Raw genomic sequence first — 21944 nt, 5'->3', positions numbered from 1 at the left:
GCTTTGTATTTCCTTAATCGCTTTTGGGGGGCAGCTGTTGATGAAAGATCACGTGAAACTGCCCAAGGTCTAGAGGCTGCAGAGATGGAAAACACAGATAAGGAAGAGTCACTTTCTAGGGGGACAAAAGCCCACCCACTTTGAAGCACTTGGGCCACCAATGAGCTTCCTAGTAGCTTGCGTTTTTGCTGACACAATGGAGAACCTGCAGGGATTGAGGACTTTCACCCAACTTCATGGTAGTAGATGGCTTGTCCATGAGTTTAAGATAGAAAATTAAGCATTCAGGAACTTTGCTGAGACCTCTTAAAATATTTAGGAGTCATTCCCACTCATGTTAACCCTGATTATTGAATACACCTGCCAAATTGGGAAAAGACCTGGACTAGGAGCCTTTGGGCCAGTCTTTGGCCAGGGAGACAGCCAATGCAGGGGAGCATGCAAATGCATTGCAAACCAACAGCCCCGGCTGACCCCTGGCTGTCATTGGACCATGCCTGGGTCCCCATTCTCTAATGATAACTGGCCCCATTCTTCTGACCTGCCATCTTACAAGCCTGAGCTTGAGGAGCAGTGAATGGACAAGAGATCTGACATAAGCAAAGGCTATTATTCAAAATGAAGACCTTGCTTTGCTTTCTAAATAGCCTCTTTTGGTCAACCTGGGACCTGTGGTCTCTAATCTTGTGTCCTGGGGTCTCTAATCTTGCACCTGGCCTACACAGAAGAAGGAGAGATCCAAATCATTCATAGTACAGTCTGTTAGCTGCTCTTCCATATTTTTTAAGTCTCTTGACTATAGAGACCTGTCAAGAATGCCTGACCCCAACCCTGTGTGACTAGCTCAGGAAACTGCCCTCTCTGCCCCTGACCTCATTGCCTCTAGATCTCTAATGCCCTCCTGACCACCTTGGAGCTACCAATAAAGTTTATGTCGCCCGATGATGTGCAGTCTGGGTGTTTGTAGCCTGGGAGCTTGGGGAGGTTATTTCACCCCACTGAGCCTCAGTTTCCTCATTCCCTTGAATACTAACGCCATGCCTTCTGGGAGGGGTGTTTCAAGGATTCAAGTAGTGAATATAAGACTAGCTCCTGCCTTGTGAGAAGGTGCTCAACTGATGCTTGTTACTCTCACCGTGGACGGATCCCCAGCATCAGGGCTGGGTGAAGACAAACGCTGAGGGTCAAGTTCAGGAGGCGACAGGTGAAGCAGCTCAAGCCTGCAAGGCTTCCCTGGCCTCATTTGGGAGGTGGGAAAGGAGAGTTGGGGGCAGGAGAACACATTCCCTGAGGAGGAATATCTCAACCTCCCAATTCAACTGTCTGTGTAACCTGGAACACGTAAATCCTGGGAACCAAGGTGGGCCCTGGGGTTATCTAATCCATCCTCTTAATTTTCCAGAAAGGAAGACAGAGGCTGGAGACCTGAAGTGACTTTCCCGTAGTCCCCCAGCTAGACAGAGCCAGGGTTGGGGTCCAGTAAGACTGTGGCTGGCAGTGCAGGACTTCGTCCAAGGTTTTGCTGGGAAGTGGAGACAGAAATGGAATTTGGTCACTAATCATTCCAGCATTTATCTCTTTCCCTCTCCTGCTTCCATGACCCTGTGTCCAAGAGAAGCCTGGAAACCACTGCTGGAGGTTTCTGAATAGGCCCCTCTGCAAACATTCACAATAAAATACCTCTGCAGGGCCTCTTTCCTGGGACAGCCTGAGCTTGCCCAATATGCCCCAGCTTCTGCAGAGGTTTCCCCCTAGACAGAATGCGCCTGAAACAGTAGGATGCAAGCCCCCATTACCCTTTTGCTCCTTGAGTCAGCTCTCTATGTCCAATTTACTCTGACTGCTGAGGAGAACCCCACTAGCTTTAGGAAGCCATCTCCTCATCACAAAATAGGACCTAAGCTGTAGTGAAGCCTCGGGGTCTTGGGTTGTGGCAGCCAAGTTTGTGTCCTGTGGTCTCTAATCTAGCATCTGGCCTACACAGAAGTATCCAAGGGATGCGGCCACAGCCAGCTCCTTCTGGAGCTTCACAAGGTGCAGGAGACCTATGGAATTCTAGAACCTCAGAGCTGGAGAGCTTCCTCTTCCACACCCTCTTTCTATAAGTGGGGAAACTGAGGTTCAGAGAAGGACAGTGATTTACCCACAGTCACACAGCTTGTGAAGTCTTTCCACTTGACTCACTGTGTCCTTTCATGAAAACAACAAAAAACCTCCAGAAGTCCAGGTCTCCTATTTCTTCTCACAGACCCCCTCCTGCATCCTGGGGAGGAGTCCTTCCTGACTCAAAACCCTTTAAACTTCTATCCTCAGAAAAGTTACATGTATTTGAAACCAAGACAGAGATTAACTAGAGGAGTCGGGGATCCTGAGGAATGGCAGAGTGGAGGATATGGGGAGAACTGAAAAGGCACTGCCCCCACCCCAAATGCATTTCTTCTCTACCTACAAAAAAGAAAGCTGGAACATGGGGTTTAGCCCTCGTCTTTTTTAACTTGGCTGTTCCAAGATAAATGCAGAGGGCACAGATGTTTGGTTTGAACTCTTTAAAGCTCCAGAACTTGGCATCGCAAATCCACTTATCCTCCTAATTGGCAGAATCTGCCTTCGGCCCAGACAAAAGGAACTTCTGATGTGACCCACGGGCCTCCTGTGTTTAGCCACAGAAAGCAGCCTGGCTCCTCCACTGCCTTTAAAGATAGCACTGCAACCTAGTTTCTTAGAAACCCACTAGCACAGATTTCAAGCCTCGGAATGGAAGAGGGTCCTCGAAGGCCTGGTGGGCTGCAACGGCCGTGAGCCACCCCGGGCGAAGCCAGCCAGCTCCGGCAGCCACGCCAGACTTCCCCAGGGTAAAATTCACCAGGCTTGAAATTCCTATTGAAATTCACCAAATGCTTATTTATTGAGCACCTGCTATGTCAGGCTATTGGGCAATATCGAGATGAATGAGGCAGATCCTCAGCTTATAGTCAGCGGGAGAGAGAAACGCTGTGCAGATAATTCTGGAACAAGAGAGGGGGTTTCAAATGGCATCCAGAGTCGCAAGCAAGGGCGTGATGAGAATACGGGAGAGTGGGACGAAGCCGCAAGCTACAATTACACCGCTCTGGTAGGAGTTATGTTTTCTCTTAAGTTCTTACACCATCATGTGCTCCTTTGTTGCTAATAAATTGCTCCTCGTGCGGTTTCTTATCAGCAACATGAATAAGAAATATTCCTCTTCTGATAGTGACTGCTAGGTTTCCCTGGGAAGAAAGTTGGATGGGGGAGAGAAAGATCACTTTGTCATCCTCCCCCCTCTCGTCTCTAAGAACGGATGTGGGTTATACCTAAGGGAGAGAGTTTGTACATCCTAGAAGATAAATAGACTTCCTTCCCTTTGCAGGTAATAACTGCAATTTCGCTCTTCCAAAGAAGTTTACATTCAAGCCAGTGCAAAAACAAAACTATTAGACTTGTCATTGGCATGCTAACAGATCATGTCTCCCTCTTCCTGGTTTTTTTAAATATTTTTTTTTCCTTCCAGAGCTGAAGTTGTAATAAATGGCTCTTCATCGCCAGCTGTTGTTGACAGAAATAATGAAAGCATTAAGCACAACATCCAGCCAGCCTCGTCCAAATGGAGACACAACCAGACACTGTCTCTGAGAATCAGGTACTGGTAATTACCTACAGGACAAGGGACACACTTGGCCCTCTTCGGCAGCAAGCTGGCAAATTGCCGCTCGCAATCAATCTAAAGGAGGTAAATAAAATGTTTACCTCCCGCTGAGGCGGGTTTCATCTGTATGCTCTCAATTGGAGCTAAAAGCCCCAGGCAAGTCCAGCAGCCCAGCAGGTGCACACAGCGGCTCAGGCCCAGGAGGCAGCAGGGACTCCCTGCCGAGGTCCTCAGTTCAGAAGGGATGGGACTGGGTGGAGGGGCCTCAGGAGGCCTGCCCCAGAAGGAACAATCCTTCCCCACTGGAAGGAGACATTTCTATTTGGGCCTGCCTGGCACTCGTGCGCTTAATTTTTGTGGCAACAGACCCCCAACTTGTCTTTGGAGAACTGCCCTTTCCCACAGTCCGTGGGGCTTGAGTGGGCTGCCCCTCCCCCACAGGTGAAAATGAAAATCCCTAACTAGCATTGCTGACCGCAGGAACTGACATGACCTCTGACCCCAAAGGAAGAGTTCTATTTAGCCAGAGAGCAGTTCTTTTCCTGGTCTTGGCAAAGTGGTGTTTTCAGAGCCCTGCAGGCATCATCGATGGGGGGTGGGAACTGTAGAGATGGAATGACATTCTGGCCTCTTGGCTTTTCTATAGCTGTGATGGACCAAGCAAATGTTGGTCGGCCAACCAGTCATGGACAGGCATTGTCCAGGGTGTGATACCCAGGGCCAGATGGGAGAAAGCCTTGACCTTCAGAGTTGACCTACCCAAGCCATCACCATGGGAAAGAGAAGCGGGGAAGAGCTGGGGAAGAGTGGTCAACCTTGGCCGTAGCCACCCAAAGTGCTGCCTACTGAGCAGAGAGTTGCCTCTTCCATCTGGGCTCACTGTCAAAATGGAAATGCCCCCACCCCCAAGCTTTTGAGACTTCTTTCTGGGATACGAAGGGGTTTGGGGAATAGAGAAGCGTTAGCTGTAGGGGCCTGGCAGCTGAGTAGCCATCTAAAGGAGCTGACTCTGGCCCCACCACTCTGCTGCCCTCTGCCCCATACACCCGCCTCTTTGGGGGCTCCTGGGCTGGCCCCTGCCTTTGCCATGCTGCTCCAGCCACTGCAGGCCTGCGTTGCTGACCCTGTTAGTATCCGTGAAGTCTGCAAGGCCACATGTATTGATTTTCCAACACTGCTGTGACAAAGTCCCACAAATGGGGTGGCTCAAAACAACAAAAACACATCGTCTCACAGTTCTGGAGGCCAGAAGTCTGAAAACCAGGTGCCGTAGGGCCGCACTCCCTCTGGAGGTCCCAGGGGAGAGAACCCTTCCTTGCCTCCTGCTGACATTCCTTGGCTTGTGGCTGCATCTCTCTGTCCCCTTGCTCTGTGGTCATATGACCTCTTCCTCTGTGTATCTCCTCTTCTGTTTTTGCAAGGACACTTGTTGGTGGATGTAGGGCCCACCATAAAATCCACCATGATTTCATCTCCAGATCCTTGACTTAAAGACCCTTTTGCCAAAGAAAGCCACAGTCCCCAGGCCCCGGCTTTAGGAAGTGGGCGTATCTTTGTGTGGGGGGCACCATTCATCCTACTACACCACCTCGGAGTGCAGTCCACCTGCTAGCACAAACTCAGCTGAGTCTCTTCTCCCTGGTTCTCCTGCCATTGGGTGGAGAAACGGACACATCCATTCAAAGAAGACCCCACTGCATAATGCTGAGCGAGCCTGCCAACACACAGGCACTTTGACAGGAACGGTTTGCTTTCACCCAGGGGGAAAACAGAGTTTCTTTCAGCTTCAGGCAGTTACTCACCCCAATTATTGATAATAAAAGATTCTGCAGGTGATTTGGAATGATGTTTAATAATTGATAGTAATTCTCATAATGAGTTAGAAATTACTTCATTCACAGAGGTGTTTATTTATAGGATTCTGGGGGCTCTCTTCACTTTTAAATCCTGAGGGGTAAATGATTTGCACAGTCTTAGCAATTCCCAGTCTACATTAGTTTGTCGGGTTGTGTAAAGCCCAGTAAATAAAAGCAATGCCTCTGTTTTCCATCAAGAGGTAACAAATTATTCGGCAAGGGTTGTTTCCCCTGTGAGCTTGCAAGAGATCCAGGTCATAAATAAAGACAGAGTGGAAGAAGGGTGTCCAGCTTGCCAAGTGTTCCAGCTACCCCTGGGCTACGCTAGAAGCACTCGGCCCTGGACACATGGGAGAATCTCCTGGGAGCTTTTCAAAGAGTGCTGCCACCTGGGTCCTTTCAGAATGAGAACTCAGGAGTCAGCCCAGAGTTTTGGAATTCTTTATAGTTCCCCGGGTGATTTAAAGTGTGCGCCCTACTGGGAGAGCTACAGGTTGCCAGCATCTCAGAGCATCCATGCCTCAGACATCAGTTCACCCCGCATTGGGGAGCCACCGTACAGCTTTGCCCATTTACGAAGTACGTGACGATTCTGTCCCCCTAGGCTCCCTGAAAAAGAAAGCTTGCTTCCTCCCCTCCCCGCCCCCATTGCATCCCTTCTAAATAGAGCTTTGTTGCCAAAATGAAATTCATTTAGGCAGAACAGAGCACCCACTTTCTTTCTCTCAGTGACTTGAATCATCTCTAAAGACCTTTTGGGTGATTTCAGCTGTTCTTTATATCCATTATCATTCAATGGCTTTATGAAAATTTGTCTTCTAGGTAAAACTCCCAGCCAGGGTGGCATGGTTTGAGTAAAACTTCCCTAGTGGTTTGGAGAGGACACCCATCCTTTTCCTGGACCCCACTCCATTCCATCTGTAAGCTAGATGATTTGAGAGCCTTCCCCCTAAATCTAAATCACCCTAGAGCCTGGAGAGCTGTCCTTTGATCACCTTCATTCCAAAGCAACTCAAAGGAACCCTTCTCTAGGGGACCAGAGAGTTCCCGTGTGCGCACACACACACCCCTAGTTGGCGACTAAGGGATGGGGGCAAACTCGACAAAAGAGACCAGCTCACAGGAGACAGGCTGTGTTCTCAGATTCTCAAAAGTAGAATTGTTGATGCTTCTCCCAGTAGCCAAACTGCCACTCAACCCCTGTGACAGCCCTTTGCCCAGAGAAGGCTTCCATGGAAGAAAATAAGGCTCTTGAGGAAAGAGGGGCACACGTCATCCTGATTTCCCTTCCCTAGTTTAGGTCTTCTTGTCAGGTGACAACCCTGAATCCCCCTAAGTGATGTAGGGTGACCAGGTGACTACATTTATCTGAGATTGCGAAGTTTTCTGGGACCTGGGACTGACAGTGCTAAAACCAGGCAGCTGTGGGAAAAGCAGTATGGGGGTCAAGGTCCCCCCTGGGGCCGCCATAATGCCTCACCTTGAGTCCCATGGAGTCATTTCCCTGGGCAGTTTTCACCTCTCCTAGGAAGGGGGCATAACTGCAGCAACCAGCTTGGCCACCACCACGGTCGCCACTGGGCTGTTTCCAACCAGCTCTTCCTGGAACCCCTTCACTGAAGGCATCTGAACTCTGCCTGTTCCACCTATTTCCTAGACTGTGTCACCGTGAGGCAGGAAAAGCCGGGGTTAGCAGACTGCAGTTGGCAAGAGGGAGACTTTTTCCCCGTGTGTGCTTGTTTTTTGTAGGAAGCAAATCTTAAAGTTCCTGGATGCTGAGAAGGACATTTCTGTCCTCAAGGGGACCCTGAAGCCTGGAGACATTATTCATTACATCTTCGACCGAGACAGCACAATGAACGTGTCCCAGAACCTCTACGAGCTCCTTCCCAGGACCTCTCCGCTGAAGAACAAGCACTTCCGAACTTGTGCCATTGTGGGCAACTCGGGCGTCTTGCTGAACAGTGGCTGCGGGCGGGAGATTGACACACACAGCTTTGTCATAAGGTAATGGCAAGCCTCGTCCCAATAGAGTAAAACAGGACACACTGGCTGGGGTGGTCTCTGAGCAGGGGTTCTCAGCCTTGGCTGTGCATTAGGATTGTGTGGGGAGCGTTCAAAGTCCCAACCAGGGAGCGGATGTAGCTCAAGTGGTTGAGCTCTGCTTGCCACGTATCAGGTCCTGGGTTCAATCCCTGGTGCCTCCTAAAAACAAAACTAACAAACAAAAAACCCAACTCTCGTTGGGGAGTGGATGTAGCTCAGTAATTGAGCGCCTGCTTCCCATGTGTGAGGTCCTGGGTTCAATCCCTAGTACCACCTAAAAATTTTTTTAAATTTAAAAAATAAAGTCCCAATGGCCAGACATGGCATTAAATTAATGCGGGGGGTGATGGGTGGGGGTGGAGGTGACCCACCTAGCCCAGGTGATTCCAGTGTGCAGCCAAGGTTGAGAATCACTGATCTAAGCAAAGGTGGGCAGACTATGGCCTGCCGCCTGTTTTGTAAATAGTTTTATTGGAACACAGCCATACCCATTCGTTGCATGTCATCAGTGGTTGCTTTCACACTATACATCGGTGTTGAGAAGTTGGGCAGGGACGAATAAGTTGCCACAGAGAGACCTCTGACCTGCAGAGCCTAATATATTCATTATCTGGCCCTTCACAGAAGAAATTTGCTGAACCAGAAAAAGATTGCTGGACCCTGATCTAATAGAGCCTCAAAAGAAAACCACCTGCCTGGCCAGTTGTTGGTCCAAGTTTGCAGAACCTTTCTGAAGTGTTCTGGAAGGTGGTGCTCTTGAAGGAACTTTATTATCCTGTGGTTAAAATCCGGGAAGCAAAGGGTCTTGGATTTTGTGCTTGATCATCGCTTTTGCTAAAACATCAGCTCTCGCTTTTCAGCCTCCTGGGACATTTGGACACAGTTACTCATGGTCCTGAAACCTGACCCCCAACCCCAACAAGGCATTGCCATTCCCTGGTCAAAATTAGGGCACACAGAGCCTCGAGTTTCATTCCAACTAGCTCCCAGCCCTGGCAGGACTGCACACCATGTCTCATGTATCTGTTGACAAGAGAGCCTTGTCCCAGGGCTTCCATCAAGCTTCTTGAATCTTTGGACATGGGAGGATACGGTGTATTTACTCTTGAAGCCTCCATGATTGAAGAGGCACTGCAGCCTAGCAGCCAAAGTCATTTTCTTTTTATTTACCTTTGCTACGTTCTGTATGTGCCTGACACTTCCAATGGCTAAGTCCGTTTTCAAAGCCCTCCAGTCTAAAGATTGATTGAGGGAGGGCAAGGTGAGAGGAAAGGAAGGAAGCGTGGCAGGTTTGTCGGAAAGGCAGAAAAGGGCCGAGGGTTGGGTGGGGTTGGTGTTAAAGGTGAGGGTGGAGAGCAAAAGATGCATCCTGGGGGGGTCAGATCACCTGCTGGGGTGTCGGGCAGCGTGGCCCAAGGCAACACACGCAAGCTGTGCCTCTTCCTTGTTGCAAGGAAAGAACTTCAACAATGAGCTTTCTGTGCTCCACAGGGCCCTGGTCCAGGAATTGACAAAGGAAACAGCGTGTTCTGGCCAACTGTTTCCTTTTAAGACTCTGACCCAGCCAGGTGAGCAGTGTGGCATCCCGAGTCCAGCCCTGGCACTGCCACCGCTCGCCACAGGGTCTGGAGCTGTCTCTCCACTTTCAGGGCCTCAGTTTCATCATCTGTAAAAGAGATGGATTGACTGACGGGCTTCGAGGTTCCTCTGTTATGAATACTGCATGATGCTATACCTCAGTGCTTCTCAAACTTTCATGTGCACACGAATCACCCGGGGTCATTAAAATGCAGATTCATCGGGCCTGGGGTGGGGCCTGAGACTCTGCATTTCCATCACGGCCAGCACTTCTAGGAGCCTGGCCAGCACTTGCTTTGCCTCACTCCTCAGAGCCATGTCCACACCCGTTGGCACATACTTGGAAAAGAAGGATTCGAAATGCCAAGGAGAGGGCGACTTAATAGGATGCAATTGCCCTTTGGTCTTTAGGTCCCTGGGTGTGGCTCTCAGATGCTTGCCTGCCTCTGGGGTGGACTTCTTTGGTGTTTGGGACAAGATGACACAGCTCCGCCGTGTACACACCTCACGTCCGATTCTGGGGATATGGACTCCTCTGAGTTCTTCCCATCCTGGGACCGTTCTGTGCCCTCCACAGGCCACAGTCCCGCACAGAGAATCAGTGCAGTGTGACTTTGGGGCCTTAGATGAGCTGATGTATATGAATGTGCCCACCCAACAGGGGCACAGGAAGTGCTCATCCCCTTCCCTGCCTTCCCTTGGGGTTGGTGGGGTCCCCCGCAATCCAACACACACCTCTCCTGTGGCATTTGTCTGCCAGTCGTAGTCCTCCTTTGACCCCCACGCTCCCCCAGACTGTGAGCTCCTCCAAAGCAAATGGTGCCAAGGCCACGTCTGGGCCTTGGGTGGCTTTGGTGAAATAATGGACCCCACACAGGTCCTGACGGAGACGTGCTCTTGAGTTTTCAAGCAGCCCGCCTTGCCTGATGGACCGGGCACGTCCTTGTTACGAGAGAGCCGCGGGGTTGAGGGGGCACAGCGGGCCTCGCTCTGCTCTCAAGCACTAGCACAGTGAAAACGAGCACACCCACTAGGACACGAGTCACGGGGGACACCCTGTGTGCAAGGTGCAGCGAGCTGTCGAAGCGGGGGGCAGCCGTGTCCTCCTGGGGGAGTTCAGAGCTGGCTTCAGGAAGAGGCAGCCGTCCTGCACTGTTGACTTTGACAGATGAGAATGGTGAAGAGAGGGAAACAGCAGGAGAAGGGCATGGGCACGAGAAGGGAGTCTGTGGATGGGGAGGCTGTCTGACCAGGCACAGGTCACACACAGTGCTGGTGGGAGTTGAGTCTGAGTCCGGTTGAGGCAGGAGGGCTGGTCCCCAGGACGTCCCCATGAGCCCTGCGAAGCCAGACTGAGGAGACTGTGCTAACTCAGGATCACACGTGTGCAGCGCAAGTTCCCAGATGGTTGAGGATCAAGACTTTATTGTGTACTCGTGCCTGTACATGCACGTGCAAACACACGCCTTCCATAAGGAGAAGCCCATGAACGACTGCCCTTTCACAGATACATCACTATCATCGTCACCACCGCTACTTACACTCACTGAGCACCGAGCGCGTACCTGGTGCAATTTCCCACAGCCTTTCTGTAAGGGCTGCTCTGTTCTTATCCCGGCCTGGTAGTGAGGAAAGTCAGGTGAGGGACCCAAAGCCTGCACCGCATGCGAGAGCCAGGCTCAGCCTGTGGACCCGGGCAGTCTGCCTTCAGAGCCTGCACGAGCTGCCACTCCTCCTCGTGCACCTGTGGACATGGCTGTTCTAGAAGGGAATGACTCCTTTCCAACCCAGATCCAGGCCCATCCAAGCAATGCAGCCCACCCACAAGGGCCCAGAGGCACTTTGGGAGACCTGGCCCGAGGGCGGCAAAGGAGGATCCTAAATCAGGTCTAGCCCTTTCCTGACCCGCCCAGTTGAAGAAATCCGGGCTCCATGAGGAGGAGCACGTCTAGAGAGTGTGTTCAGGCTGGGCTGCCCATGAGCACCCCCAACTGTAAAGAGGCCCTGAGACTCGGCCGGTGGAGAAGGGTGAGTGCCGCGGCCCTCTCCTGCTTCCCTCCTGCATGTACGCAGGCCTGCGGTGGGCCACGTCCTAAGCAGCAGGCAGAGCCTGCCAGCACGGAACGCACAGCCCGTGGGTCCTTGTGGACCACATCCCAGGCTGGCCAGTATTGTCATGGGGTGTGTTCTCCCTGCCCCGTCTCCCCCGACCACCCTGTAGCCTGCCAAGGGCAGGCTCCTCTGCTTCATTCTCTGCCTGTCCTGCAGCCCCTCCGTGGCAGACCCCAGTAAGGCTGAACTGCATGGAGGCCCCCTGGCCCTGCTTCTCTGGACTTAGGGATTGGCCTGGAAGAGGCCCCAGACCCTTGGCAAGGTCTTGGAACTTGGCTCAGCCTGGCCTCAAGGCGATGGGGTACCCGAGACCTGGGTGGCCCGGATGGGCTGGTTGCTGTCAACGGCACCCCACTGCTCTGAGGCTGGGGTTCCTGAAGGCGTCACAGGGCCGTTCCGTCCCCTTGCGATCTCTAGCCCAAGTCAGGGGGAGTGGACATTTTAGGGGCTTCAGTCTGAAATAGCAAGCAGGCTTTAGGGGCAGGCACACCTGAGCTCAAATCCTGGGACTCCTGATGAGCTCTGTGACTTGGACAAGTCACTTGCACACTCTGGGCCTCGATTTCCTCATCTGTAAAGTGAGGGTGGTGACTACTGAGTCAGAATAAAACGCACTCCACTAGTGGCTGCCACATTCCAGGTGCTCAGGAAATGTTCATTTTCTTTCTGATTATCCTCTCTTTCTCCCCAGTTGTTGAAAGAGGAAAGTCCTTGCTTAACAGGAGGGAGAAATGGTTTCTTTCTGAATCTCACCTCTCGGCAATGACTTTGGCCCCTGGTCTTCGTGCCTCCAGCCTCTGTTCTCTAACTTCTCAGACCTGTTTCCATTGGCCAAAGGACTTTGCCACCAGCAAATCCTCCATGCAAGCAGCAGTCAGTCCTCCCAGCACTGCCTGCTACCTCCTATCCCATCAGCCCTCAGCATCCAGGAAGATGGGTGGGTCCCCCAAGGAGACCTCTGGTGGATAATAGAGAGTGCCTCCACCCCCACCCAGAGCTCTTGGCTCGTTCAACAAGAGATTGCAGGGGCCTCTTAATTTGTCCTCCACTGTTCAATTCCATTCCTTCTGATATATATTACAACCTAATATCATTGTTACCTAAAATGCAAATCTGGCCATATCACTCTCCTGCTTTAGACCCATCAATGGCTCCCTACTGCCCTGGGATCCAAGTCCCTGAAACACAGACCCCTGCCAGCCTGTCTATTCCCGTTTCCTCCATACTCTGCACTCAGGCAGACCAAATCACTTGCCTTCCCCAAATACCCACAGTGTTTCCTAAGACAAACTGATTCTAAGACCTACCTGGAGAGCTTGTAAAGACAAATAGCAGTTCCTGTACTTACTTGCTGAATCTGAATCTCCAGGTGAGGGTCCTGGAGAGTCTATTTCTGACGAGAACCTTAGGTGATTCTTATGAAGTGCTGGAGTAGCACTCTCCTATCAGTGTACCTTGTCCATGAATGGCCTTCCATGCGGTCATCCTTCTAGACACCCCCCAGGGGTCACCACCTCAGGAAGACCACCTGATATGCCCCTTCCCTATAAACATGGTGACAGTCATTAACATTTAATTGAGCCATTATTATAGTCAGCAGTGTGCGGAGTGTCGTGTGTCTCATTGTTCCTTTAATCCTAGTGCGGGGCTGCTGTTATAGGTAAAGAAACTGTTGCAGCTATTCCTTCTTACCTACAAAGGAAGCTACAAGGAAGCACAGAGAAGATGAGCAGACTGCTCAGAATTGCACAGGTAGAAAGTCTCAGAGCTGAGTTTTGAACCCGGGAGTCTACATCCCCAGCCCTCCCTCTATCACCAAGTGGGCCGGGGCCTGGCTTGCTTTTGTCCTCCTCTCCCACATCCTGAGCTGCAGAGGCAGGCATCTGACATCCCCGGGGACTAGCAGAGGGCCAGGCAGACGACCGGAGCTCAACAAATGTTTGTGGCAGGAGGAGGAGGGGGGCCGGCAGGAGAGGTCCAGTGAGGGCAAGAAAAGGCCCCGAATGTTTGTTTGGGGATAAGGAAGAAGACAGCGGAGGCAAAGGATGGGATGGAATTTCATGTAAACAGTGATGCCTCAGCTTTTCCAAAGGACCACGTTGCCTTTTTCTCCGGCAGGTGTAACCTGGCCCCCGTGCAGGAGTATGCCCGGGACGTAGGGCTCAAGACCGACCTGGTGACCATGAACCCCTCGGTCATCCAGAGGGCCTTCGAGGACCTGGTCAACGCCACATGGCGGGAGAAGCTCCTGCAGCGACTGCACAGCCTCAACGGCAGCATCCTGTGGATCCCAGCCTTCATGGCCAGGGGTGGCAAGGAGCGCGTCGATTGGGTCAACGAGCTCATCCTGAAGCACCACGTCAACGTCCGCACTGCTTACCCCTCGCTGCGCCTGCTGCACGCGGTCCGCGGGTGAGCGGCCTCTCCTGGGGAAGGTTGGGGAGGGGGGTTGCTCCATTGGGGAGGGGCTTGGTATGCCACCTGCCTTTCCCAGGTGGCCATCCATCTCTGCTCTACCATCTGCCAGCTGTGTGGCCTGAGCGAGTCTTCTGAGTTTTCTGAGATTTCACTTCCTGAAAAATGAGGGGGTTTGGCTAATGGATTTCATCTGGCATGCCAGTTTTGACCAATCATTTGTGCCTGCCTTGGAGGGCTGTGCTGAGAATGATCCTGAGGTAGTGTGAACAGGCACCAGAACATAGGAGGGGAAACATATTTGCCATGCCAGGTAGGTGATTTCCATGAAAGAGAAGAAGGATCAGATGGTGACAAGTATCTTTGAACAAGTCACCTTAAGCTCTCTAAACCTTAGTTTCCTCATCAGTAAAATACAGTGGTGATGGTATTATCGTATGGAAATGAAGGCTAAGTGATATGATAGACCTAAAATGCCTAGTAAAATAAGTAAAATACCAGTAGATTGACCTAGTCAATGTTATCATCATCATCATTGTCAGCTCTCCTTGCCCATGCAATAGTTGTAAACTCTGCACAGCACAGCTTATTGGCTGTGCTAAGAGATCACAAAAAGAGGGTCTGATGAGGTTTATTTTTGTCCACAAGGTCCTCTTCCTGTGATGGAAAGGACGCTTCACCCAAGGAATAGGTAAGAGATAGGTTACAGTTCAGGCACTGTAACCCACCCTCCCTGAGAAGACAGTTGAGCAGGATCTGAGAAACCCATCGTGTGGGCTTCTCCTGGTTATGCGTGGGACTCTGATTCCAGAAGAAGGATTCCAGGAATTAAGGAAGATGTCTAGATAATGTTGAGAGGGTCTAAACTACTCCTACTCACAACTCCAAGTCCATATCTCCCCAGACAAGGCTCTTCAACAACCCCAATCAAACAAGTTATAATTTCCTACATCCCTGTTTGTTGTCTTGTATCCAAGTGATATGGCATAGACCTCCCAGGCAGGCACTGGGCCCAGGAAACTGGCTAATAATAATACTAACGCTCATCCATAGCAACCACCAGGGAGTAGTTGGATATTAAGCATTTGCTCACTCTTCCGGTTACCTAAGTTACCTATCATAGTGAAATAAATTGCTGAAAAACTTAGTGGCTTTTAAAATCTAGCAATCATTTTATTATTTTTCATAATTTCTGTTGGTCAGGAGTTCAGCAAGGGCTCAGCTGGCTGATTCTGGCTCAGGGTCCCTCATACAGTTGCAGTCGGATGGTGGCGAGAGCTGGAACAGGGAGCTTGGCGCATCTTGGGGTTGATGACACAGCTCGCTCTTGCTCTCTCTCGTTCTCTTCCCATGTGGCCTCTCTTCATGGACTAGACAGGGCTTTCTCACAGCATGGTGGCCTCAGAGCAGTCAGACTGTAGCTCAGGCTCCAGCACAAGTGGTCCAGTGATGGAGGCAGAAGCTGGCTTGCTTTCTAAGATCACAGCGTCACTTCTACCATAACCTATTGGCCAACCAATCTGTAAGGTGACCCAGAATCAAGGGGAAGGGACATAAACCCCACCCTTTAATGGGACAAGTGTCAAAGAATTTGTGAAGAGGTTATAAAACCTCCACCAGTGTTTACAGTAAATGTCAATGGAGTGCTTACTATGTGCCAGATCCTATTCTAGACACCACTGTATAGTCACAAATCAAACAAAGCCCCTGCTCTTGTAAGTGCTTTCATTTGTTTTTAGAAGAAGATAAACTACAGGTAAGTAAACAAACAGGATATCTTCAGACAGTGCTATCAGGAAAGTCTTCTCTGGAAGGATGTTGGTTTGAGTTAAGATTTGAATGGTGAGAAGGCACCAGCTACGCCCAGATCTGGGGAAGGAACCTTCCAGGTGGAGGAAGCCTCAAATGTGAAGGCCCTGAGATGGGAGCAGTGTGGTTGAAGGCAAAAGGCAAGTGTGGTCGAAGAGGAGAGGGCAAGGAGCAAAGGCTAGGAAACGATGTTGGCAAGAGGGGCAGGGGCTAGAAGACACATAGCCTTGAGGGCCATGGGAAGGCATTTGGATTTTATTCTGTGTTTAAGGAGCAGCTGTGGAGATGAGGAAAAGGCTCTGATTTATGTCTTTAAAAGATCCCTCTGGCTGCTGTGTGGAAAATAAATGATCGGGGGCAAGACTGGAAGCAGAAACATTTGTTGGGAAGCTGTTACAACAGTCTGGGCAAGAAATAATGACGGTTTAGACTAGAGAAGAGACAAGGGGATGCAGCAGTTTGATTGGACATGCTATAAAATCTGGAGGTAAAGGTGGCGAGATTTGCTGATGGATTCCATTTAAGGATCTTAAGGAAAGAGAGAGAGAGAAAAATTCACAATCACTCTTAATTTGGGGGCTTGAGGATCTGGGTGGGTGGTGGTGCCATTTTCTGTTGATAGAAGAGCCTGGGAGAAGCCCACATATGTTTGGGAGTGTTGAGGAAGCAAACTTTTCCTTGGGCATATATTTTTGAGATGTTTGTTACACACCTGACCTCCCAGTTTGGGATCAGGTCATTCACTCAAGTATCCATCCAACCGCATGGCAGAGGTCAATATTGCTCCAGGGACATGAAAGAGCCCAGACTATAAACTCCCTGTTGACAGAGGAGCATTGGCTTGTGCCTCACTGAGGCCTTAACGTAACTGATGAGACCCTGGAAGCCCTCTGAGTCACCCATCAAGGATTCTTGTTGTCCTCATAGGGGTAACTCCTGAGGCCCCAAGCCAGTGACTCAGCTCTGGTCTCATTGTGGTGATTATCCAATCCGCATGTCAATCACTGCCCCTAAGAGAGAACTAGCAAGAGGTTCAGTGAGAGGCCGCTGCATCCTGGTAGAACGAGAGCAATACCTGAATGGACACAGAGCCACTGGGGCCATATCCTGTATGCTGGGAGGTTGACCTATCAAGATCCTCTTCGGCATCCATAAACGTCCCTGTCACAGAATGGAACTACCACAGCAATCCTGATCACGTGGATTTGGGCTCCAGCCTTCACCTATTATTTCTCCCCCAAAGGAGGAAATGACTTTTATGTTTTGGGGGTCGGAAGCGGTAAAGGAAGGAGAAGCGCTGCCCTTTGGCAAAGTGAGAAAACCTCCCCTGGGCAGGAGGGCAGGAGGCAACCACCTGGAAGGAACCTATGAACCAGAGCTATTTCCAGCTATAATTGGCTCACTTTCATCTGTCAAAATAGCATTAAGCAGCAGTAATCAGCCTTTAAACAAACAGGCCGTTAATCCTGAGATTGCAACATCTTCCTTTGCAGGAACTCCTGGGAGGAAATAGCATGGGAGAGAAGGGTCCAGAGGGCCTCTGCTTTTAGCAAGGAGAGGAGGAGGAGGGCAGGGAAAGGGACATCAGAGGCCTTGGAATAGATTTCTGCCAAGGATCTTCTCCCTCCATGGAGTCATTAGACCTTGAACGGTGTTATTAGTCAGCCAAAGGGGTGCTGATGCAAAATACCAGAAATTGGTTGGTTTTTATAAAGGGTATTTATTTAGGGTAGGAGCTTACAGATACCAGGCCATAAAGCTTAAGTTACTTCCCTCACCAAAGTCTATTTCTGCATGTTGGAGCAAGACAGCTGCCAATGCCTGCCAGGGTTCAGGCTTCCTGGGTTCCTCTGGGCTCAGCTCCTCTGTTTCCTCCACAAGGTCAACTATAGACTATGAGGTTCTCTAGACTTTGCCTCTCTCCACAAGGTCAGCTGTAGACTATCAGGTGAATGGCTCTGTCTCTGTCCCTGGGCTCGAGCTTCAGCATCAAACTCCAACATCAAAACTCCAACATTAAAAGCCCCTAGCTCTGTCCTTTACCATGCCTTTTACATGGCTGATCAAAGCCCTACTCATAACTTAATTACACCCAGGTACAGACCAGATTACAAACATAATTCAATATCTATTTTTGGAATTCATAACCATATCAAACTGCTACAAATGGTGTGGGGTCCAAGAGGATATCTGTGAGCATCTTCAGTGAGAGGAAGGGTAGAAGACTCTGTCATGGTGGGGCCATCTCTGGCTGTCTTAGTTTTCCAGGGCTGCTATGACAAACACCACTCAAGAGGCTGACTGAGACCATGGGAATTTATTGTCTCATTGTTTGTGAACATAGAAGTCCAACCTCAAAGTCTCAACAGGGCCATACTTTCTCCCTGTCTGTAGCATTCTGGTACAGGCTTGCCATAATCCTTGGGGTCCCTTGGCTTGGATCTCTGTCTCCATCACAGGACTTCTCCTTCTGGCTTCTACTTCTCCCTCTCATCATCTCTGTCTAGATTTCCTTTCCTAGCTAGGGCTTCAGCCTTATGAATTAAGGCCCAACCTGATTCAATTTGGCATCATCTAAATAGGATCTTCGAAGATTCTATTTACAAATGAATCCACACCTTAGTTAATATTGTCAAAGGTCCTTTTTACAAATGGATTCATACTCACAGGAATGCAGATTAAGACTTGAACATGTCTTTTGTGGTGGGGCACATGATTCAATCCCAACACTAGTGCCCACTACAAGAGGATAAATGGGCTGGCAAAGGATGCATGACCAACACACATGAGAAGAAGACAAGAGGCTGGTAGAGAAGACTGAGGAGGAACGTGGCAAGAGGCAATATGGCCTAATATCCGAAAGATGGACTTTGGACATAGGAGATCTAGATTCAAGTCCCTCCGTTATTTGCTTGGTCACCTGGTCACCTTGAGCTTCCCTGAGCCCTGCTTTCTCCATCTCTACCCTGGGGAACCTGGGTAATAAATCATAGTCATTGTATTTGTGGCAGCTGCCATCAACCACCTGAAGAGCTAGCACCTGGAAGAGATTAGACTTGTCTGTGGAGTCAAGAGGTAGAACTAGGACAAAAGGGTAAAGCCACAAGAAAGAAAATACTTTTAGACTCAGTTGGATAAAAAACTCTCTAACAGAGCAATGGATTAAATCAAATTAGCCTATCATGAGTTCTTCACCTATAAGTTCAAATAATGGACCATAGTTTGCAGAATCATCATTTCATTTTTTAAGATCTATTGCCCAATAACCCCTCTATTTATGGGACGGTGGGGAGGAAGTAAACTTTTGAAGTATCATGATATCTTCATATTGCAAATGAGGAACTTGATTCTCCAAGAAGGTCACTGATTAGTTCAAAGGTCCCCCAGCCACTAAGCTGCAGAACCAGGAACTGAACCACATTATCTGACACCAATGCATCAGATGCAGCAGAAATTTGCACCCATCCAGTTTGGAGTCTGGGACCCAGTGAGCTCAGAGGGTTGGGGGCCATCAACCTGGAGAAGTGGTGTTAGTAGCCCAAAGCCAGGTAGCTACATACCAAGACTCCACACACAGCCTGCAGTTGTGCAGAGCGCCAGGCAGCTTTCTCACCAGATGGAACAAGCTGAAAGGGCAGAACACTAGAGAGTCCCACCAAACACCCATCCGCACCTGGAGCATGGCACAGTCATGTTGAAACCCCCTTTGAGACTCTCAGTGCCAGTTGTCTCTTGACCTTTGCCTTAGAACTCTCAGACTCGCTTGGCTGCCCCTTCACACGCAAGCCAATTTCCAGGAGAAAATCAGATATCCTTAGTCACACATTCTGAATGCTGCCGGCTTGTAACACAGCAGACGTGTCCATATGCAAGTTGGGTTGCTCCCAGGGCTCACTCAGTGTCACCAAGCCATCCACTTGATTCACAAGAACTGTGAGATGCCTGAGTAATAGCAAGGAGGGTTGCCATGAAGACCAAATGAAATGATTGCTCTAGTCTTTACCTGGAGCTAGGTGCTAGTTATGCTAAGCCCCATCTAGCTCTAAAACCTGGCTCATGGTAGAAGCCAGGCTTCAGGTCAAGAGATCTAAGTGGGAGCCAGGTCTTCCAAGTAAACAATAACCTTGTCCACATTCGTGATTATTTTTGGGCCACTCCTTATTACCAATCATTAAGCCATAAATGCCAGGAGGCAGGGATGATGACCACTTTACTTCATGTGGCTTCCTTGTCCTTTGCCCAGGGCCTAACACCCAGAGAGTGCCAGATGACTGCTGGGGGCTCTCCAGGAAGCTCAGATTTCAGAAGGACACATAGGAAACTAGACAAGGGACACATATATAACTGTAGCTAATGCATATGTGTCAGACAGCATGCTAAGACTTAGCTTATGCAAAGAGAGAACGACGACCATTATCCTCATTTTTACAGATGAGAAGATTGGCCTCCGGCACTGAGTAATTTGAGCCAAATCTGGGAAGGGATAGATCTGGGACTCCTGCCTTGCTCCTGATGGCCACCTGCTCCCCTCCAGTCCCTGTAACCAGGAAATAGTCAGGGACCCCAGAAGAATAACATCAGGAAGGCAAAAGCCAGGATGAGTTTGAGCTTCTGAGAGAATTGAGAACAACAAAACAGGCTTTGAAAGTTATGTTTCAAAGAAAAAGAATCCAAAAGACAGAGGCGGATGGTGTCAAGGCTCCCAAGGAGAGAGGGCAAATGGACCCTTCAACTTCTGCTCTACATCTCCCTTCTCAGTAGAAGTACCCTGTCATTTACCTGCAAAGGGTAGTGAGGCCTTCAGCATCTTTCCTTGAAGTCTCCCTTTGTTGCTCTAAACCAGTGGTTCTCAAAGGGGTCCCCAGAGCAGCAGCAGCATCACCTGAGCACTTGTTAGAAATGCAAATTCTCAGGCCCCACTAGCCCTACTACATCAGAAACTCTTTGAGTGGGGTCCAGCAATCTGTCTTTTAACTGGTCCTCCAGGTAATTTTACACATGTCTAAGTTTGAGAACCACTGCTTTCAAGAAAATCAGGACCAATTAATATTCCAGGAGAAAGATCATCCAGGAGCTGATCATGATCTTCGTCAAATAATGCAGAATTAGAAACTGGCAATCTGGGATAGGCAAGCTCTACTCCAATTTTCTAAGCCTGGGAGAAAGATGGACACCAATGAGCTTGAGGTCAACTCCACGCCAGAACCTCAAAAAGTATCAGCCCAATGTTCTCCATGAACACTGAAAGATGGAGAGGTAAACATGAAGAACAGGATGTGCTCACCGAAAAATTACCAGGCACATTGTTCTGGTTTCCATCTCTGAGGAGAGTAGTAGACAGGTAGACCTAGAAAACAGTGCAGTCATTTCATACCTGGACTTAATTTAGTTCCTTTGACAAAGCATTTCTTGGGCAGCAGGGAGAAACGTGACCTGATTACTAATTTGGAGAATGAAAGGGAATGAATATTAACTTTCTTCGCAGAACAACATTATAGATAGCTACTGTTTTCATCCCCTAGTGACTCCAGAAATGTTAAGTAAATTGCCCAAAGTCACACAGGTGGGGAGGAGGAGGAAGCTGGAATTAGAACCCATAAGGAAAGCCTTCAAAGGTCTCTTCCCATCTCCCCCACTTCCATATCTTTAATGGGTAGATCCCTTCTGATTGACCACCGACATTTAAAGGCTACTAAATAATTTGATTACTCTTAATCATGAGGAGATTTCTGAGCCTGCCACCAGGTTCAGACCTTGTCATTTTTATCAACGATCTAAATGAGGGCATGAGTGGTCTGTAATAGCAAATTCACCAGTGGCATGACTTTTGGGGGATACTGAATATTTGGGGCCACAGAGGTGAATCCAAATGGTCTCTTGAGCCAATCTCAGAGGAGAACATGTGATGCAAGCAACTGCAGGATTCTGTACTTAGGCACAAAACAGGTGGGCAAGTCCAGAGGGACACACAGTGCCAGTCGTAGCAGGGGTGAGGTCGCTCGCAAGCATCAAGCCATCCGCGGTTAAAGCAGTGGACGTGTAACTTGGTCTAAAGTCAGGGAGGACAGCCGTGGTCCTGTTTCTCTGCATGTTCACATCCCACTTGGAGAACCATTTGGTTTGGGGTGCCATCCTGAAGAGGGACCACAGGACAGAGATATTCAGAAATTAAAGGGTTTGGGTAGAAAAGAAGGCATCAAGGAACATGAGAATACTCTTCGTCCTGCAGCAAATGCTTTTTGGGCACCTGCTTGGCTCCAGGTCTGCTCTGGGGGAGTACAGATCAAAAAGCAAGGCCTCTGCTCTTACGGGGACTCCTAGGTTTGGCCTGTGAGCCATAGAACTAGGGTATAGAGCTAGGTATAGAACTAGGGCTGCGAGAGGACTTCTAGGAGGCAGATTTCGTCTGGACACTGAGAAGAACATCCAACAAGTAAAGACCCCCAAAATGAGCTTGGAACAGG

General features: G+C 49.6%; 1 protein-coding gene across 1 annotated transcript in view; it reads left to right on the top strand.

Moving 5' to 3' along the window:
- The window catches only part of ST8SIA2 (ST8 alpha-N-acetyl-neuraminide alpha-2,8-sialyltransferase 2), a 68571-nt gene that overhangs the window by 33105 nt on the left and 13522 nt on the right, over positions 1 to 21944 (top strand). Inside the window, exons 3-5 of the mRNA XM_023591598.3 lie at positions 3530 to 3658; positions 7270 to 7527; positions 13375 to 13668. Of these exons, the coding sequence (XP_023447366.1) occupies positions 3530 to 3658; positions 7270 to 7527; positions 13375 to 13668 (681 nt within the window). The remainder of the gene's footprint in view (positions 1 to 3529; positions 3659 to 7269; positions 7528 to 13374; positions 13669 to 21944) is intronic.

Source organism: Dasypus novemcinctus, chromosome 3 (genome assembly GCF_030445035.2).
Source record: "Dasypus novemcinctus isolate mDasNov1 chromosome 3, mDasNov1.1.hap2, whole genome shotgun sequence".
In the NCBI taxonomy this organism is placed as follows: domain Eukaryota; kingdom Metazoa; phylum Chordata; class Mammalia; order Cingulata; family Dasypodidae; genus Dasypus; species Dasypus novemcinctus.
The sequence above is the reverse complement of the archived record's forward strand: the minus strand, read 5'-3'. Positions and strand labels throughout refer to the sequence as shown.